The sequence below is a fragment of the Cricetulus griseus genome (genome assembly GCF_003668045.3).
Source record: "Cricetulus griseus strain 17A/GY chromosome 1 unlocalized genomic scaffold, alternate assembly CriGri-PICRH-1.0 chr1_1, whole genome shotgun sequence".
NCBI classification, from domain to species: Eukaryota; Metazoa; Chordata; class Mammalia; order Rodentia; family Cricetidae; genus Cricetulus; species Cricetulus griseus.
The window spans coordinates 96,671,030-96,685,373 of NW_023276807.1; the positions used below are offsets into that span (position 1 = coordinate 96,671,030).

The following is a 14,344-nucleotide window of genomic DNA, read 5'->3' on the forward strand; positions in this document are numbered from 1 at the left end:
CTTTATCAGTCCTTAAATGCAATTTTTGTTCATTTTCTGTACCATATTTGAACTGTCTGCATGAGCATTATAGCAAGATTTTAAAATAGAAATTGTCTGTCTCTATCACAATGTATACATATAAACTAACTCCAGACTTTTTATTATGTTTTATTTTCTTAACATTGTTTTGGTGTGAAGTATTCGAAACTTTGAACTTGAAAAATGAAGTGAAATTTTCCACTTGTATTTATTTCAGTACTTTCATACATTCATGATGCTACCACTTTATTTACTTATAATAATTTTCATTCCTGCAAGAGAAAACTCATTTTTGTATTAAACACTTAGTACCTATCTCTGTCTAGCTCTAGAAAGTGACTAATTTGCTCTGTATTTTCAAAAGTTATTTAACATAACTGAATATTCAATAACTACTCAGTGCCTAATTCCTTTCATTTAGTATAACACTTCTGAGTCTCATCCATGTGGTAACATGTAACAGTTCTTTTTTTTTCATATTAAACTTGTAGTTTTATTCAGGTTTGATTTTTAACAAATGTGTCAAGGAGAGCCGCAGGAAAGGGTGAAGCCCATGGGGCAAGGCCCTCCCAGATGCCTGAGGAGGGATTGTGGCTGCTCCTCCCGCTCTTCTCATCACCCCTAAAGGGGTTTGGGAAGAGACACAGGCAGGGAAGGGGGCTGGTCCCCAGTCTGTACAAGTGGTGCTTGGGGGTGAAGGACTATGGAGAACAGGGGACCAGACCAGGGGTAAATGGGATAAAGGGCACAAGACCATTTGCCAGAATCCACAGCTTTCTGATTCCAAATTGAATTAAAAAGAATAAAAGGGGAGATGGAGGACCTAAACCACAAGCAATACCCAACTCCCTTTCCCCGACCAGGGCCGTGAGGGAAGAGGCAGGTAGCTTCACCAAGGCCATGGCTCCCTTATTCCTGGCCAAGGGAGGTAGGAGAAGGGCAGGGTCTCCCCGACAGTTTGAAGGGGTGAGGAAAACCAAAATAAAACGTCAAATAAATTGTATAGGAGTCCAGCCAATGGCCCAGCCAGAGTGGAACCCAGCTGGGGGAGGGGCCTCTGTAGGCTCCAGGATCACTGCTGCCACCACCACCACCCTGGGAGCCAGTTATTTTGCCATGGCCTTTATTGCAACAGCTGCCTCCTCTGTCATGGCAGACAGCACCGCGATTAGGATCTCTTCTCCATAGTCATACTTCTGCTCAATCTCCTTGCCAAGGTCTCCCTCAGGCAGACGAAGGTCCTCTCGTACCTCCCCGCTGTCCTGGAGCAGGGATAGGTACCCATCCTGGATGCCAATCAGCTGGAAGTCATTCGTTTTGATGTTGGGGACATCCATATTATGAGTTGACGGGCAGATATCTTCATATTTCTTCCCAGTAAAAATGTCAATACCAACCAGGTGGACCTTGGCATGGCCATGCTTGCCAGTCTTCGAAGTAGACATCTCGACGATCTTACATGGCCGGCCTTTGAACACCACAAAACCATTCTTACATAATGCTGAGCATTGCATTGGGAAGGTGGCTGAGGCTCCTGAATCTCCTGTCTCGAAGTCCAAATCATCTGCCATTTTAAGAGGCTTCGATTCCAAATCTGCTGGACGTCTCATTTCACATGAAGGCAGAGGGATGAGCTCCAGAGGCCCATGAGGCTGGGGAGCATTAACATATGCCTGCAACAGGCCCTGCGGGATGATTGAGACCCAAGGCTAGGGTCTCTCCCGCACACCAAAATCCCGGGCTCCGTAGAAACCCAAAAAAGATCAGACCTCTTTGCGCTGGGGGTTGCCGGCTCCCAGTTCTTATTTTTATGATGGAGATTTATTGCATTGCTTGGGTCTGGCATAGTTTGTAGTTGTTAATTTGATAATCTATACTTGGATTGTTTCTACATTTTATTTAATTTTTATAAAGACATATTTTTCTTGAATGATAGATCCATGTGTCCTATAGTAAATATTTTTGCTTTCCAAAAATTATAAAAATAAAAATAAATAACTGATGTTTACTGAAGCTTTACCATGAGCTTACTTGGTCCAATGCTTCCTATGGATCAGTTTATATATCATCCATAACTGAGAAATGTAAATTAATAGCCAAACACCACAGAGCAGGAAGCTGGCACAGCTGGCTTCACCTTCCAGGGGACTCCCAGGCATGCATTTTGTCTCTGGAGTCACATGCCTAGTTGTGATGGAGATGCAGATGGCTAGGTGGAAGTGGATGAGGCACCATACCAGGGAATCATATCATTGCCCCTATAGGGTCTATGCCCTTGGACATGGGTGCCAACATGTTTGCCAAGAGCAGGTCTATGTTTTCAGACAGTTGAGACTGTTTAGCTATACTTAGGCCATTCAGAGCTGAGTAAGACATCATGTGATTTGTTCTTGGGAGAGAGCTGTTATTTTTACACTCTGACCTTGTGGATTTTAATTCTAATTAACTGTTCTACAAAATCTAAGTAAGGATTTCTGAATTCCTGAGAGGAAAATTCTTTCCATCCTTTTAATGGCTGTATTTTTCCCCTCTTTCCAATGAGCTGTTACGAGACAGATCAAAATTATCGAGTTCCAAGAATTTTATTGCTGATCGGATGTGAGTGGGGCTCTGTAGCATCTGGAGTATTTTCACTACTTTTAATAGCCACTCTGTGGTTTTGGTATGCAAATACCATGCACATTTGCTAATAGGTGTTCACTTGTAAAGGATGAGGTGGAGGACAGCAAAGCCAATATCAAGCTATTAGTTTAATTTGTGTTTTCATAACTCTGTTATTATGCTTGAGGATAGTTTTATGTCTATTTATATGTCATAAATAGATTGATAGAATGTATATATATATATTATAAATATATGTATTTAATGAAAGTAGGGCCAGTAAGATGAATCAGCAGATAAAGAAAGGTATTTGAAGAACTGAGTTGTAACCCTGTAACTCACATAGTAGAAGAAAAGAACTGAGTCCTCTAAGTTGTCTCCAGACCTCCACATGTACAATGTGGCCTATTCTTGCGCACATGTATACAGGGATACATGTATTAAATACACACATACATGCATTAAATAAATGTTAAAAGCATGACGTCAAGGCCTGATAGCCTTTCTTCCACTTGATGCTGCTGAGGTCCCCGAGTGTTTGACTCTCTGAACTTCTCATTCCTAGAATCTCTGCTTGGCTTTTTTTACAGGGTCTCCATCGCTTTGTTGACTCACACTGTCACATCATTTTCTTCAGCTGCTATTTGTAACCTGTCTCAAGTCATTGATCACTTTTAAAAATCAGTCTTTTGAATTCTTAGTCTGGCATTTCACCCATTTCAGTATCTTTGGACTCAGTTACTGAAGAGTAAAAAGCATTTGGAGCAGTCAGGTGACCTTACTTTCCATATTCAGGGTTGAATTTTATACATCTGTTAGCAAGAATCTTATTCCATTTTACTTGGGGGTCTTCCTCATGGCTTTCTCTGTAAGTCTGTGTCTTCATTGCCGATGAGAGGGTAAACAAACTCTTAACAAGAACAATACTGACATTTAAAAACTGTATTTCTCTGTTAGGGCTAGCTTACTAGTTCTCAAATATAGGCTTTAGTAATTAATAAACTATATTTCTATAGTCTTATTATCTTGAGCCTTACATGTCCCCCAAAGGCCCATGTTTTAAATGCTTCATTCCTTCCTGGCACGGTTGGGTGGTGGTGATAGCATTAAGAGGGGTCCTAGTGGAGTTAAGTGATTGGGGTTGTGCTCTTTGAGGGGACAGTGAAAATCCTTTGCCCTGTCTTTCTTTCTCTTTTTTCTTGCCATAGAAGATGAGTGGATAGCTTTGCTCTGCTATAGGCTCACTCCATGATATGCCACTTCAGGCTGTAAATAACAGAGCTGGCCAGTCATAGGCCAGAGTGTCTTAAGTGAATTTATTTCAGGGACTGGTTACAATGTCCAATAACCGACTGACATGTGGGAATGACACTCACTATTCCTTTTCAGGAGGTCATATATTTATGTACTTTAACTCTGTGATTCCATTCTTGAAGTGCATGAGTATGTTGGCAAAGGAACTTGAACAATTTTTATATTATGTATTGAAAAAAATTAAGAAGCTTTTAATAGCATATATTACTTTATATAGTAATAGGTTTCATTATGACACTTTCATACCTGTATATCATGTATTTTGATTGTGCTCACCCTCTACTACCCTTTCTTGTCCCATTCCTACTCTCATTGACCCCACGAGCTTTTCAGATAGCTTTTCCATTTTTATGTCTTTTCTTTTCTTTTATGAATCAATGTGATTATGTGAATCAATGAGTTTCAAAAGGGTAACTAACAGGAGCATGGGTGAGGTGTTACTTACAGGATTATGGGTAACATAACTGTGGCTGCACTATTGAAGACAACATCTTTCCCTCTCCTAGGATCCATGAACTGTTGTACATCCTCTGGACATAGAAGAGACTGTGAAGCCCTCCTCCTAACAAACATTAGTTGCTTATAAATCCCCAGGAAGGGGTAAAGTATCATGAATTCCTCTCTTGGCCTTTGAGAGCTGATTGGAGGCCCAACCTTGTGCAGACTTGTGCCAGTAATCACAGATTCCAAGACTTCAAGAATGCAGTGGCCGTATTAGGCTAAGAAGATGACATCCTACAGTATTCACTTCCTTCCTGTGGTTCTTGCATTCTTTCAGCCCCCTCTTTGACAATGCTCCTTGAGCTACCTAGAGGTATGATACAGAAGCTTCATTAACTGAATAAAAATATTTTATTATATATATATATATATATATATATTATATATATAATTAGAGGTGAGTAAAACTCTTGACATCTAAAAAATAGATCTATATTTTCTATATTACCAATAATGTAAGACTGATGAAGAGCTGGCTAATATCTTCAGGTTAGTAAGAACAATGTAATGTTCATTTTTGTGATGATCCATATGTAATATGTATTTGCCACTTGCCAGGGCCTGGCTCGTATCAGTCCCGCACTACAGAGGCTATCTATTCTGGACTGATGTCTTTGGGGCTGTGATGGGAGCCAGCTGAATAGCCCTGGGTCCATCTCTGAGTTGGGGAGTGCTGGACCCAGAAACTCCTAGCTACTCAATGGCAATAAAGAGGAGACACACACAGACATCTTGTCATTTCAGGAGGGCTCTCAGTCTATGCTGGAGTCTGGAGTTTATGGTTTATTCAAGCATCCTCTTAAATAGCTTTCCAACAGTGTGTGTGTGTGGGGGGGTGGGGGGACCACAGAAGACATCTACTATTATGTATAAAGCTGATATCAAATATATCCTTCAATCCTAAAGACACCCCTAAATCGTCCCTAGGCACATAAACAAGCCCTCAGAACAGGTACAGGTGAACCCAGAGCCTAGGTTTGTTGTTACACAAACTAGGAGACATTCTCCATTGAGGCCAAACCATCCAAGCTGGCATCTGAAAGACAATGGGAGATTCAGGCTCCTGGAAATCAAGCTGAGATTTGGACCCCAAAACTTTATAATCGATATTTTTTGGGCCCCTGTTGTGCCCAAATTCTGAATCCCCAAATCACCAAGAGGCCCATTTTGATGCAAAAGCAATGAGTCTTTTATTGCAGTTGTTTAACAAGCTAACCCCATATTAGCTCAGGCCTTTCATCCACCCACCATGGTGGATGGCTGGGAAAAGACACCAAGAAGCCACAGGATAGAGATCTTACAGGGCAGCGTAAGGGGAGTATCTACAGGCTCAGGGATTGGTGTGTCACCAGGCTTGGAGGACTTGCCCTGTGTTGATTGGCCAATTGGTTGTTATTGCCCGTAGGCCTTCCCAGGGCAGTTGCTATGCTCAGCGCATCATTGCTGTGCATTTGTCCGTAAAGCACACCAGAGCTGTAAAGCATAGCACCACCAACTTCTGATTGGTTCCTTGCCACGAGGCAGGCATCTGACCTCCTAGTGACCAAGGCAAATTATGGCTGCTGAAATGGGGAGCTGGTCCCTTTACCCCGACAGCCACTTATCATATATTATACCCTTGAAATAAATACTGCATATAAAGCATTATATAACAAACATGTTCCTGGATTTCCCCCACTTTTTAAGCTCCAGGATAATTTTATTAGAGTTTAAAAGAATAATATGTAGAAGATTGCAGATAGATCCATGTCTATCCCCATGCACAAAATTTAAATCCAAATGGTTCAAAGACCTCAACAGAAATCCAGCCACACTGAACCAAGAACATAAGAAAAAGTGGGAGGTACCCTTCAATGAATTGGCACAGGAGACCACTTCCTGAACATAATGCCAGTAGCACAGACACTGGGATTGACAATTAATAAATGGGACATCCTGAAACTGAGAAGCTTCTGTAAGGCAGAGGACACAGTCAACAAGACAAAACAGCAGCCCACAGAATGTGACAAGATATTCACCAACCCCACATCTGACAGAGGGCTGTCTTCCAAAATATACACAGAACTCAAGAAGCTAGCCTCCAAAACACCAAATAATTCAATTAAAAAGTGGGGTACAGAACTAAACAGAGAATTCTCAATGGAGGAATCTAAAATAACTGATAGACACTTAAGAAAGTATTCAACATCTTTAGCCATCAGGGAAATGCAAATAAAAACAACTCTGAGATACCATCTTATACCCATAAAAATGGCTAAAATAAAAAACACCAATGACAGTTTATGCTGGAGAGGACGTGGACAAAGGGGAACTCTTCTACATTGCTGGTGGAAGTACAAACTTGTACAGCCACTTTGGATATTAGTATGGTGGTTTTTTCAGAAAATGGGCATCAGTCTACCACAAGATACAGCAATTCCACTTTTAAGCATATACCCAAAGAATGCACATTCATACAACAAGGACATCTGTTCAACTATGTTCATAACAGCATTGTTTGGAATAGCCAGAACCTGGAAGCAACCTAGATGCCCCTCAACTGAAGAATGGATAAAGAAAATGTGGTACATTTACACAATGGAGTATTACTCTGTGGAAAAAAGTCAATGGAATCTTGAAATTCACAGGAAAATGGATGGAACTAGAAGAAACTATCCAAAGTGAGGTAACACAGTCACAAAAAGACAAACATGGGATGTACTCTCTCATATATGGATATTAGACATAGAGCAAAGGACCACCAGCCTACAATCCACACCTCCAGAGAAGCTAGGAAACAAAGAGGACCATAAGAGAGACATACAGGGTCCCCAAGTGAAGGGGAAAGGGACAAGAGCCCCTGGAAAAATTGGGAGCATGGGGGGAGACGGGAGGGAGGTAGGAGAAAGAGAAAGGGAGAAGAGGAGGGGGGAAGAGAACATGAGGGATCAGGAAGATTGAATGGGGGGATGAATAGAGGCGAGCAAGAAAAGAGAAACATCAAATAGAGGGAACCACTATAGGTTTAAAGAGAAATCTGGCACTAGGTAATTTTACAGAGATCCACAAGGATGATTCCAACTAGGAATCTAAGCATTATTGGAGAAGCTACCTTAAATGCCCTTCTCCTATAATAAGAATGATAACTACCTTAAATGCCACCCCAGAGCCTTCACCCAATAGCTGACAGAAGCAGAAGCAGAGATCCACAGCTAAGAACTGAACCAAACTCCTGGAATCCAGTTTCAGAGAAGGAGGAGTGAAAAACAAAGGAGTCAAAACCATGCTGGAAAATCCCACAGAAACAGCTAACCTGAGCAAGCGGGAACTCATGGACCCCAGTCTGACAACTGGGAAATCAACATAGGGCCAAACCAGGCCCCCTGAATGTGGGTATCAGCTAGGAGCACTGGGCAGTCTATGGGGCCTCTGGCAGTGAAACCAGGATGTGTCCCTAGTGAATGAACAGACTTCAGGAGCCCATTTCCCATGGAGGGATAATCTCTTAGCCTAGATACACAGGGGAGGGCCTAAGCCTTCCCCCAAATGACTTGACAGATTTTGATGATCCCTCATGGAAGGCCTTACCCTCCCTGGGGAATGGATGGGGGATGGGATGGGGGGGGTCGTAGGGGTAATGGGAGGATGGGAGGGAGAGGGAACTGGGATTGATATGTAAAATAAGATTGTTTTTAACGTAAACAAAATTTATAAAAAAAGAAAAACAACATAAGGAAGACAAGCTGTAAAATCTCAGCAGCTTTCCAGAGGAGGAAAATGGGAGAGGGAAGGACAAAAAAGCCATTTAAGCCAACACAACAGTCAGACACATGGTGGACAAGAAACCACATTGTGGGAGGGAGGCCTTAGAAGAAGAGTCAGGGAATCCAAAATATTGGGGAAGTCCAAAGCGTTAGGGAAGTATGCTTAGAGCAGAGAAAGTAAGAGGAAAGTTTCACTCTTCTGAGGAATTCTGAGTAGAATACACTTTTCAGAGCAAAGTGGGTAGGAACAGTGTGACTGTCCAGGGGTAGGGGAGTCTGAGGAAGGAGACATTCAGTATCTCATTAAAGGACTAATTATTCTGCTCATCTCTTTAGCATAACTTTGGGTTAACCTGCCTTCCCACAGATGTTCCCAACCCACCTGGAAGATTAGGTCTCTCCAAGTTCTGAGACTCTATCTCCTCATCGAAGGAGTATTTTTTTCCTTAATGGCCTTTATTGCCACTTTGACATATCCCCCTCTGAAAAGGTAACTCTAAAGTCATTTATGAACCAGACTAGGGATTGAAGACTTCAACCACTTTTGGCATCTCTGGTCTCTGGCAAGGAATAAGCTGCCAAGATGTCCAAGGACAATTATGACTTAGACGAGAAAGAAACTGGTTGCTTTTCTCTGGGACCTGTTCCTTTTGACTGCCTAACCAATTTCTACAACCCCTTCTTATCATGTTCTCCTCTAAAGAGGTAACCCTAACTGCTATCATGGAGTTTTGGTGACAATCAACCTGTCTTCTTAAAGCTTAAGGAGGGTATTGGGTGTGGGAGTTGGGGGACCTCTCCAGTGGGTTTGTCTAAAACACCCAAAAGTGCCATTACTGTATTTGTTTGTATAACTGCCAGCTGTAGAGAGGAAAGTAAGTCCTTGACTGGTGCCAGGAAAGAGATATGTGGGGGAAGAAAAGGCAAGAGTCAGTACATGGTAAGTCCTAGGCAAGAGTCAATAAATGCCAAGTCCTAGGCAGGGAAGCAGAGGAAGCTCGAACAGGGTATTTACTAAGTGTTCAATTAAAGTTCATTGATGGGTCCGTATGAGAGCATCATCCACTGAGCTCCTCCTCCTTGCTTGTTTCTTCCGGTTTGGACTCATGAGTGAAAACCCAGGGTCTGCTTAATGTACTTTGTTAGCAGTTAGAGTTGTTCTCCTGTTTTAAAAAAATAGACAAGACACTTTCTAGTAAATAAGAAATTGAAAGTATGTTTGTCTGTTGTGTAGAGGTGAAAACAGCTAAAATTTCCTACAATCACCATTAACATTTTGGCAGAATCGATTAATTTATACTTGTCTCAGTTAAAGGTATTTTTAGGAATAAATTACACAAGTAGTTCAGCTGGGTCCTCTGGTTGCTGTGTGCCCATTCTGGGTGATTCCATATACTGCAATGGAGCTGGGAGTTGGGAAATCATGAAGGTCTTAGGATGTGTTTTTTATATACAATCTTTGTTCTCTATCTGATCAGTACAAGAGAGGAATTTAACTGACTTCATCTTGGATAAATGAAAGAAAATGCTTTTGAAGGCATCACACTTCTTCTAGAAGATGAGGGCAGAAAGCAATTAACTCTACCTTTGTTACTGGAGCTTCCATCCCGGTAGAAATTATAGCATACTAAAATGACAAACATCTCTTCTAGAATTTGACCTGCAATTGTTTATGGTAATTTTTCTTTCATTTCTTAACTTATTCTACAAATGTTATTGAAGATACATAGCTAAGGATATGAACATTTTACTGAAGGAGCAAAAAACTGACTTGAACACTTGCTATTTGTATTAGTGGCTTCCATATTTCTCTTGAACTGGGCTAGGCTTGGTTGGGAGATTCTTTTGTGCTTTTGAATTCCCCACATGCCTGTTGGCTGGCTGAGTGTTCCCTTATCAACCACAGCCTCAGTGTAATCAAGTGATTTGGATCTTGAATGCCCATCCTCCAATCCATATGCCAAATTCTTGATCCTCAAGGATGTTCTGAGTCCTAGGAGGAGGTCATGAGATACTTTGGGGCATCTCCTCAAATGGGTTTTGTGAGATCCTGGTCTTTCTCCTATTTTGCTCCTACCATGACATGCCACTGTTACCAGAGCCACATTAATAGAGACACAAGCTATTCATCTCCAAGGCTGTAACTAGCTAAACTGCCTCCCTTTATAAGTTAGTAGACTTGGGTATTTTGTAGTGGTTTTGGAGGCTGATCAATGCAGACACTGAAATGTAGGGGTAGTGATGCTGGGTAGATTTTCTATTCTCTCTTGGAACTCTGCTGTCAGCAACCATCTTAACTGAGTCTTAAGGGATGCACTACAGCCCTGGAAAGTCAGCAAAGAGAGATAACCAATCTCTAAGTCAACCCACTGCTTACTCAAGAGTGACCCCACTCTCATCTGACCCACAAGTCATGAATTCAGATGTTTCCTCTTGTGTGTTGCTGGGCTCCATGGCCACTCTTTACAAGTCAGTTTTGTGTGGTAATTAGTCTCCTTTTCAAATAGTCAGCATGTATGCACTTTTAGACCAATCAGCCTATTGATTGTGGTTCCTTACTCTGAACAGTGGATGATGGGGGAGTGGCCTGGAGGTGCTGCCCAGGACTCTGAGAAAGCTTGAGTAGACACATTCTATGTCTCTGTGTCTCACAGATAGGGTGTCCGATTGTTAGGTGTCTCATGTCTCTATTTTTAGTTTTTATTTGAAAGACAGTAGAGAAGTAAGGTAAAATTGCATGCCATTCCAATAGCACCCATATTTATCTATTAGTCAAGTTTGGACAGTTCCACATGCACCAGGCAAAATCTCAGCATCTTTGCCTTCTTAACATCTTTCTTTGTATCATGTTGACCTGGTTTAATCTGAGGGAAGTTTTATTTGTTGAGCAGTCGTTTCCTGTGTATCTTTTTTCCTTCAGCTGGAGAGCTGTTCTTTTTAGGTCAACCAGCCTCAATGAATTCTTACCCTGTTTGTCTTTTCATTCTTACTGGTGAAAAGGATGGGATTCTTAAAATGACCAAGTGAGAGCAGTAAAGCCAACTTGAATATACCAAGCAGCAGGAAGGCTGTAGAACATCAACAAAATTTAGCCATGCACTCTGCCCTTGCAACACAGGACAAACATGCACAGGACTTCTTTTTTTCTTCACCCAATGGCAGTAGGTACTCTATGAAGTCTTGCCCTCCCTCATACTGGTAAACAAAGCCAGGCCTGGCCATTTGTGGGAGCAGGTGACATTCTCTAGCAAGTCCCTTGTTCTGTCATCATGCTATGCAAAATACCTGGCAATTTAAGGAGGGAGACCACAGCTCTATGAAAGACAGAGACACCAGTCAAAAACCTCCTTGAAAGAGTCCACACTGTGGAAGGAAGCCTGAAGGGACCAAATATGTCAGGGCAATAAAGGAAATGAATATAATCTTGCCACAATTGTTCACTTGGTTTTTCTGATTGGTTTTTTCCAGGTAATAGGTAGTAGAAAATAATGTTCCCACTCTGAAACTATAATATTATTTAGAGATTATGTCTTATTAGCAATGAGTTCATGAATACCATTCTATTATCTTATTTGAAATATTTCTAATATCTTTGAGCAGTCTTATTTTAAGAGGTATGTGAAGGAAACTTGACATAAGCACTTGAATACCCACATTTGTGAACATAAAATTGTTCCCAGTACTGTTGAATATGGCAACAATTGGGGTCAGTATAAATATTTAGCAACAGATAACTATCCAAATAATATGTAGTGGTACATCTGAAAATGGCATGATGTATAGTCATTAAATAACACCTATGGGAATTTCTGTATTTTACATCTTCACATGCATTGCAACAGAATCTGCAAAGTGTGCAGGATGGTAGGATTTCAAGTAATTTTAATGTATTTAGTATACTTCAAGATAAAATTCTAAATAAGAACACGAATGCTGCTAATTTTAAAAATGATTAATAATAAGTATTTGCTAAGAAAAAAATCAAAAAATTCCAAGAAAAAATCACAAAAATGACATTTTTTTTCAGTTTTCCCCTGATAATTTAAATAGCTCTATGAAGGCACTATAAAGAAAGATTAAGGTTTGGTTTGCAGCTAAGATGACCTTGGCTGAGTTGAAGTGCACACACATACACATGTACATACTTTGTACTTGGCTTAGTCAGAAAAGTCCTTCTGGCATTGTAATATGCTTCCCTTTTCAAGGACTCTGTGAGGAATACTTTCTTGGCATCAGATATTAAGCAATTATGAATTGACATGTTACACTTCGTAGTTTGCGGTCTCAGCTTTAGTTTATATAATAAATTGACCACAGCTCTAAAACACCTCATTATTTACATGGAGAACTTGTCCTTGGAACTAAAGCCAAAGTACCCATTGGCTGGTCACACCAGCCTGGGCCATTGCGAGCCTCCTTCTCCATCTCCTCCCCAAGGCACTTCTGTAAACACCTTGAGTTTCCATTTGGAGTTGGGCACACTTGGCTTTATTCTAAAGACAGAGAGCCACTTTACAGAGAAAATACCCTAAATGTGACAGGAGCAGTAAGAGAAAGCGATTCTTCAGAGCACATTCCTACAGGGGAGCAAAGGGACCAACAAAGAAATCACTAGGAACTATTTTGACATGAAGAAAATTACTTGTTAAAACAAATTATAAATCTAAAATGCTACTGATAAATTAATTGGGCATATTTTAAAAACCACATTGTACCCATAAATGTATATAATTACTCTCAAATATAAAATAAGACATTTTATTCCATTTTATTTCTTATGTGTGTGTGTGTGTGAGAGAGAGAGAGAGAGAGAGAGAGAGAGAGAAAGAGAGAGAGAGAGAGAGAGAGAGAGAGAGAGAGAGAGATGCCAAAGGTCACATATGGAGGTTGGTGAACCATTTGCAAGAGTCTGGCTGGCCCAATAAATTATTTTCTAAGCAATATTAAAAAGATGCATGTTATGGTTATCTTTTGTCAACTTGACACCAATCTACATATATCTGGGAAGAAGAAATGTTAATTTAGAAAATGCCTCCCTCAGATTGGTATGTGGGCACATCTACTGGTGGCATTTACTTGATTAACAATTGATGTGGAAGGACACAGGCCACTGCTGGATGATGCTGACCCTGGAAAGGTAATCCTGGATGGTAGAAGAAATATCTGAACGTAAGCTGAGAGAATAAACTAGTAAGCAGCATTATCTCATGACCTCTGTTTCAGTTTCCACCTCCATGTTCCTGCCTATAGTTCCTGCCCTGCCCTTCCATCATGATGGACTGTGGTCTGAGACTTGTAAGCTGAATAAACTCTTTCCTCTTCAAGTTGCTTTTGCTTGTGATGTTTATCACAGTAAGGGAAAGCAAAGTAGGGTAAAACAGCGCATTGAAAGGTCATACACTATATCCCTCAGAAAAATACTCCTGGGTGAAAAAGGAAAAGAAAAAGCCATTGGCTAGCTGAAGAACTCCCAAGGATTGCAGAATGAACTTTGAGGTGTATTTGTTTTAAGGAATATACACACAGTTCTCCCATATTTGCCTTAGATCTATCACACAGGCCATCCCTCACCCTTGTTTGTGCCTCTTCTATTTGATTTGAGATTCTTATATTGAATGAACTTCTTCCCAACATACTTTGTTCCAGCACATGGTTCCTGGTTCTGGTGCTCTGGGCTGGTGGTAGCCCAGTACTTCATGGCAGTGGCATGTGGCACAAAAGACCTGCTCACCTCACAGCGGGCAGGAAGGCCTGGGTTCCTAACATCTCCTTTAGCTGCCCGTACACTGTGACACATCTTCCTTCTCCTAGCCTCCAGGTCTTACAGATTTTCCCAATTCTTCCCAGTGGTGGCATGGGCTAGAAACTAAGCTAAAGGCTTGTTAGAGTCACCATTATCTAGGCAGTGAAGAGTTACCCACGTGTGCATCTGCTGACTCCCTTCTCAACCCTCCCCCAAACCAACTGGCACCAAACTCTATGTTGTGTTACACAACTGTGTGGTTGAGACTGCTTTCTCAAGGAAAGCCAGTTTTCTGATTGTGTGTCTCTCCTTTTTCACATCCAGCTTCCATGGATAATTTTACAACTCCCACCAGGTAGTCTTTCTTCACAAGTATCTTTTTCTTTGGTATCATGATTGTGTTTTTATCTTTGTCTTGTTC

General features: G+C 41.1%; 1 protein-coding gene across 1 annotated transcript; it reads right to left on the bottom strand.

The window, feature by feature from the left end:
• Positions 1–487: 487 nt before the first annotated feature.
• LOC100755196 (eukaryotic translation initiation factor 5A-1) lies at positions 488–1,646 on the bottom strand. The gene has a single exon (XM_027388137.1). It carries the CDS (start codon positions 1,629–1,631, stop codon positions 1,128–1,130), a length of 504 nt encoding a protein of 167 aa, XP_027243938.1. The 5' UTR covers positions 1,632–1,646; the 3' UTR covers positions 488–1,127.
• Positions 1,647–14,344: the final 12,698 nt, after the last annotated feature.

Excerpts from the sequence above, each read along its gene's own strand:
- LOC100755196 (XM_027388137.1), bottom strand. The coding sequence starts at position 1,631 with ATGAGACGTCCAGCAGATTTGGAATCGAAGCCTCTTAAAATGGCAGAT.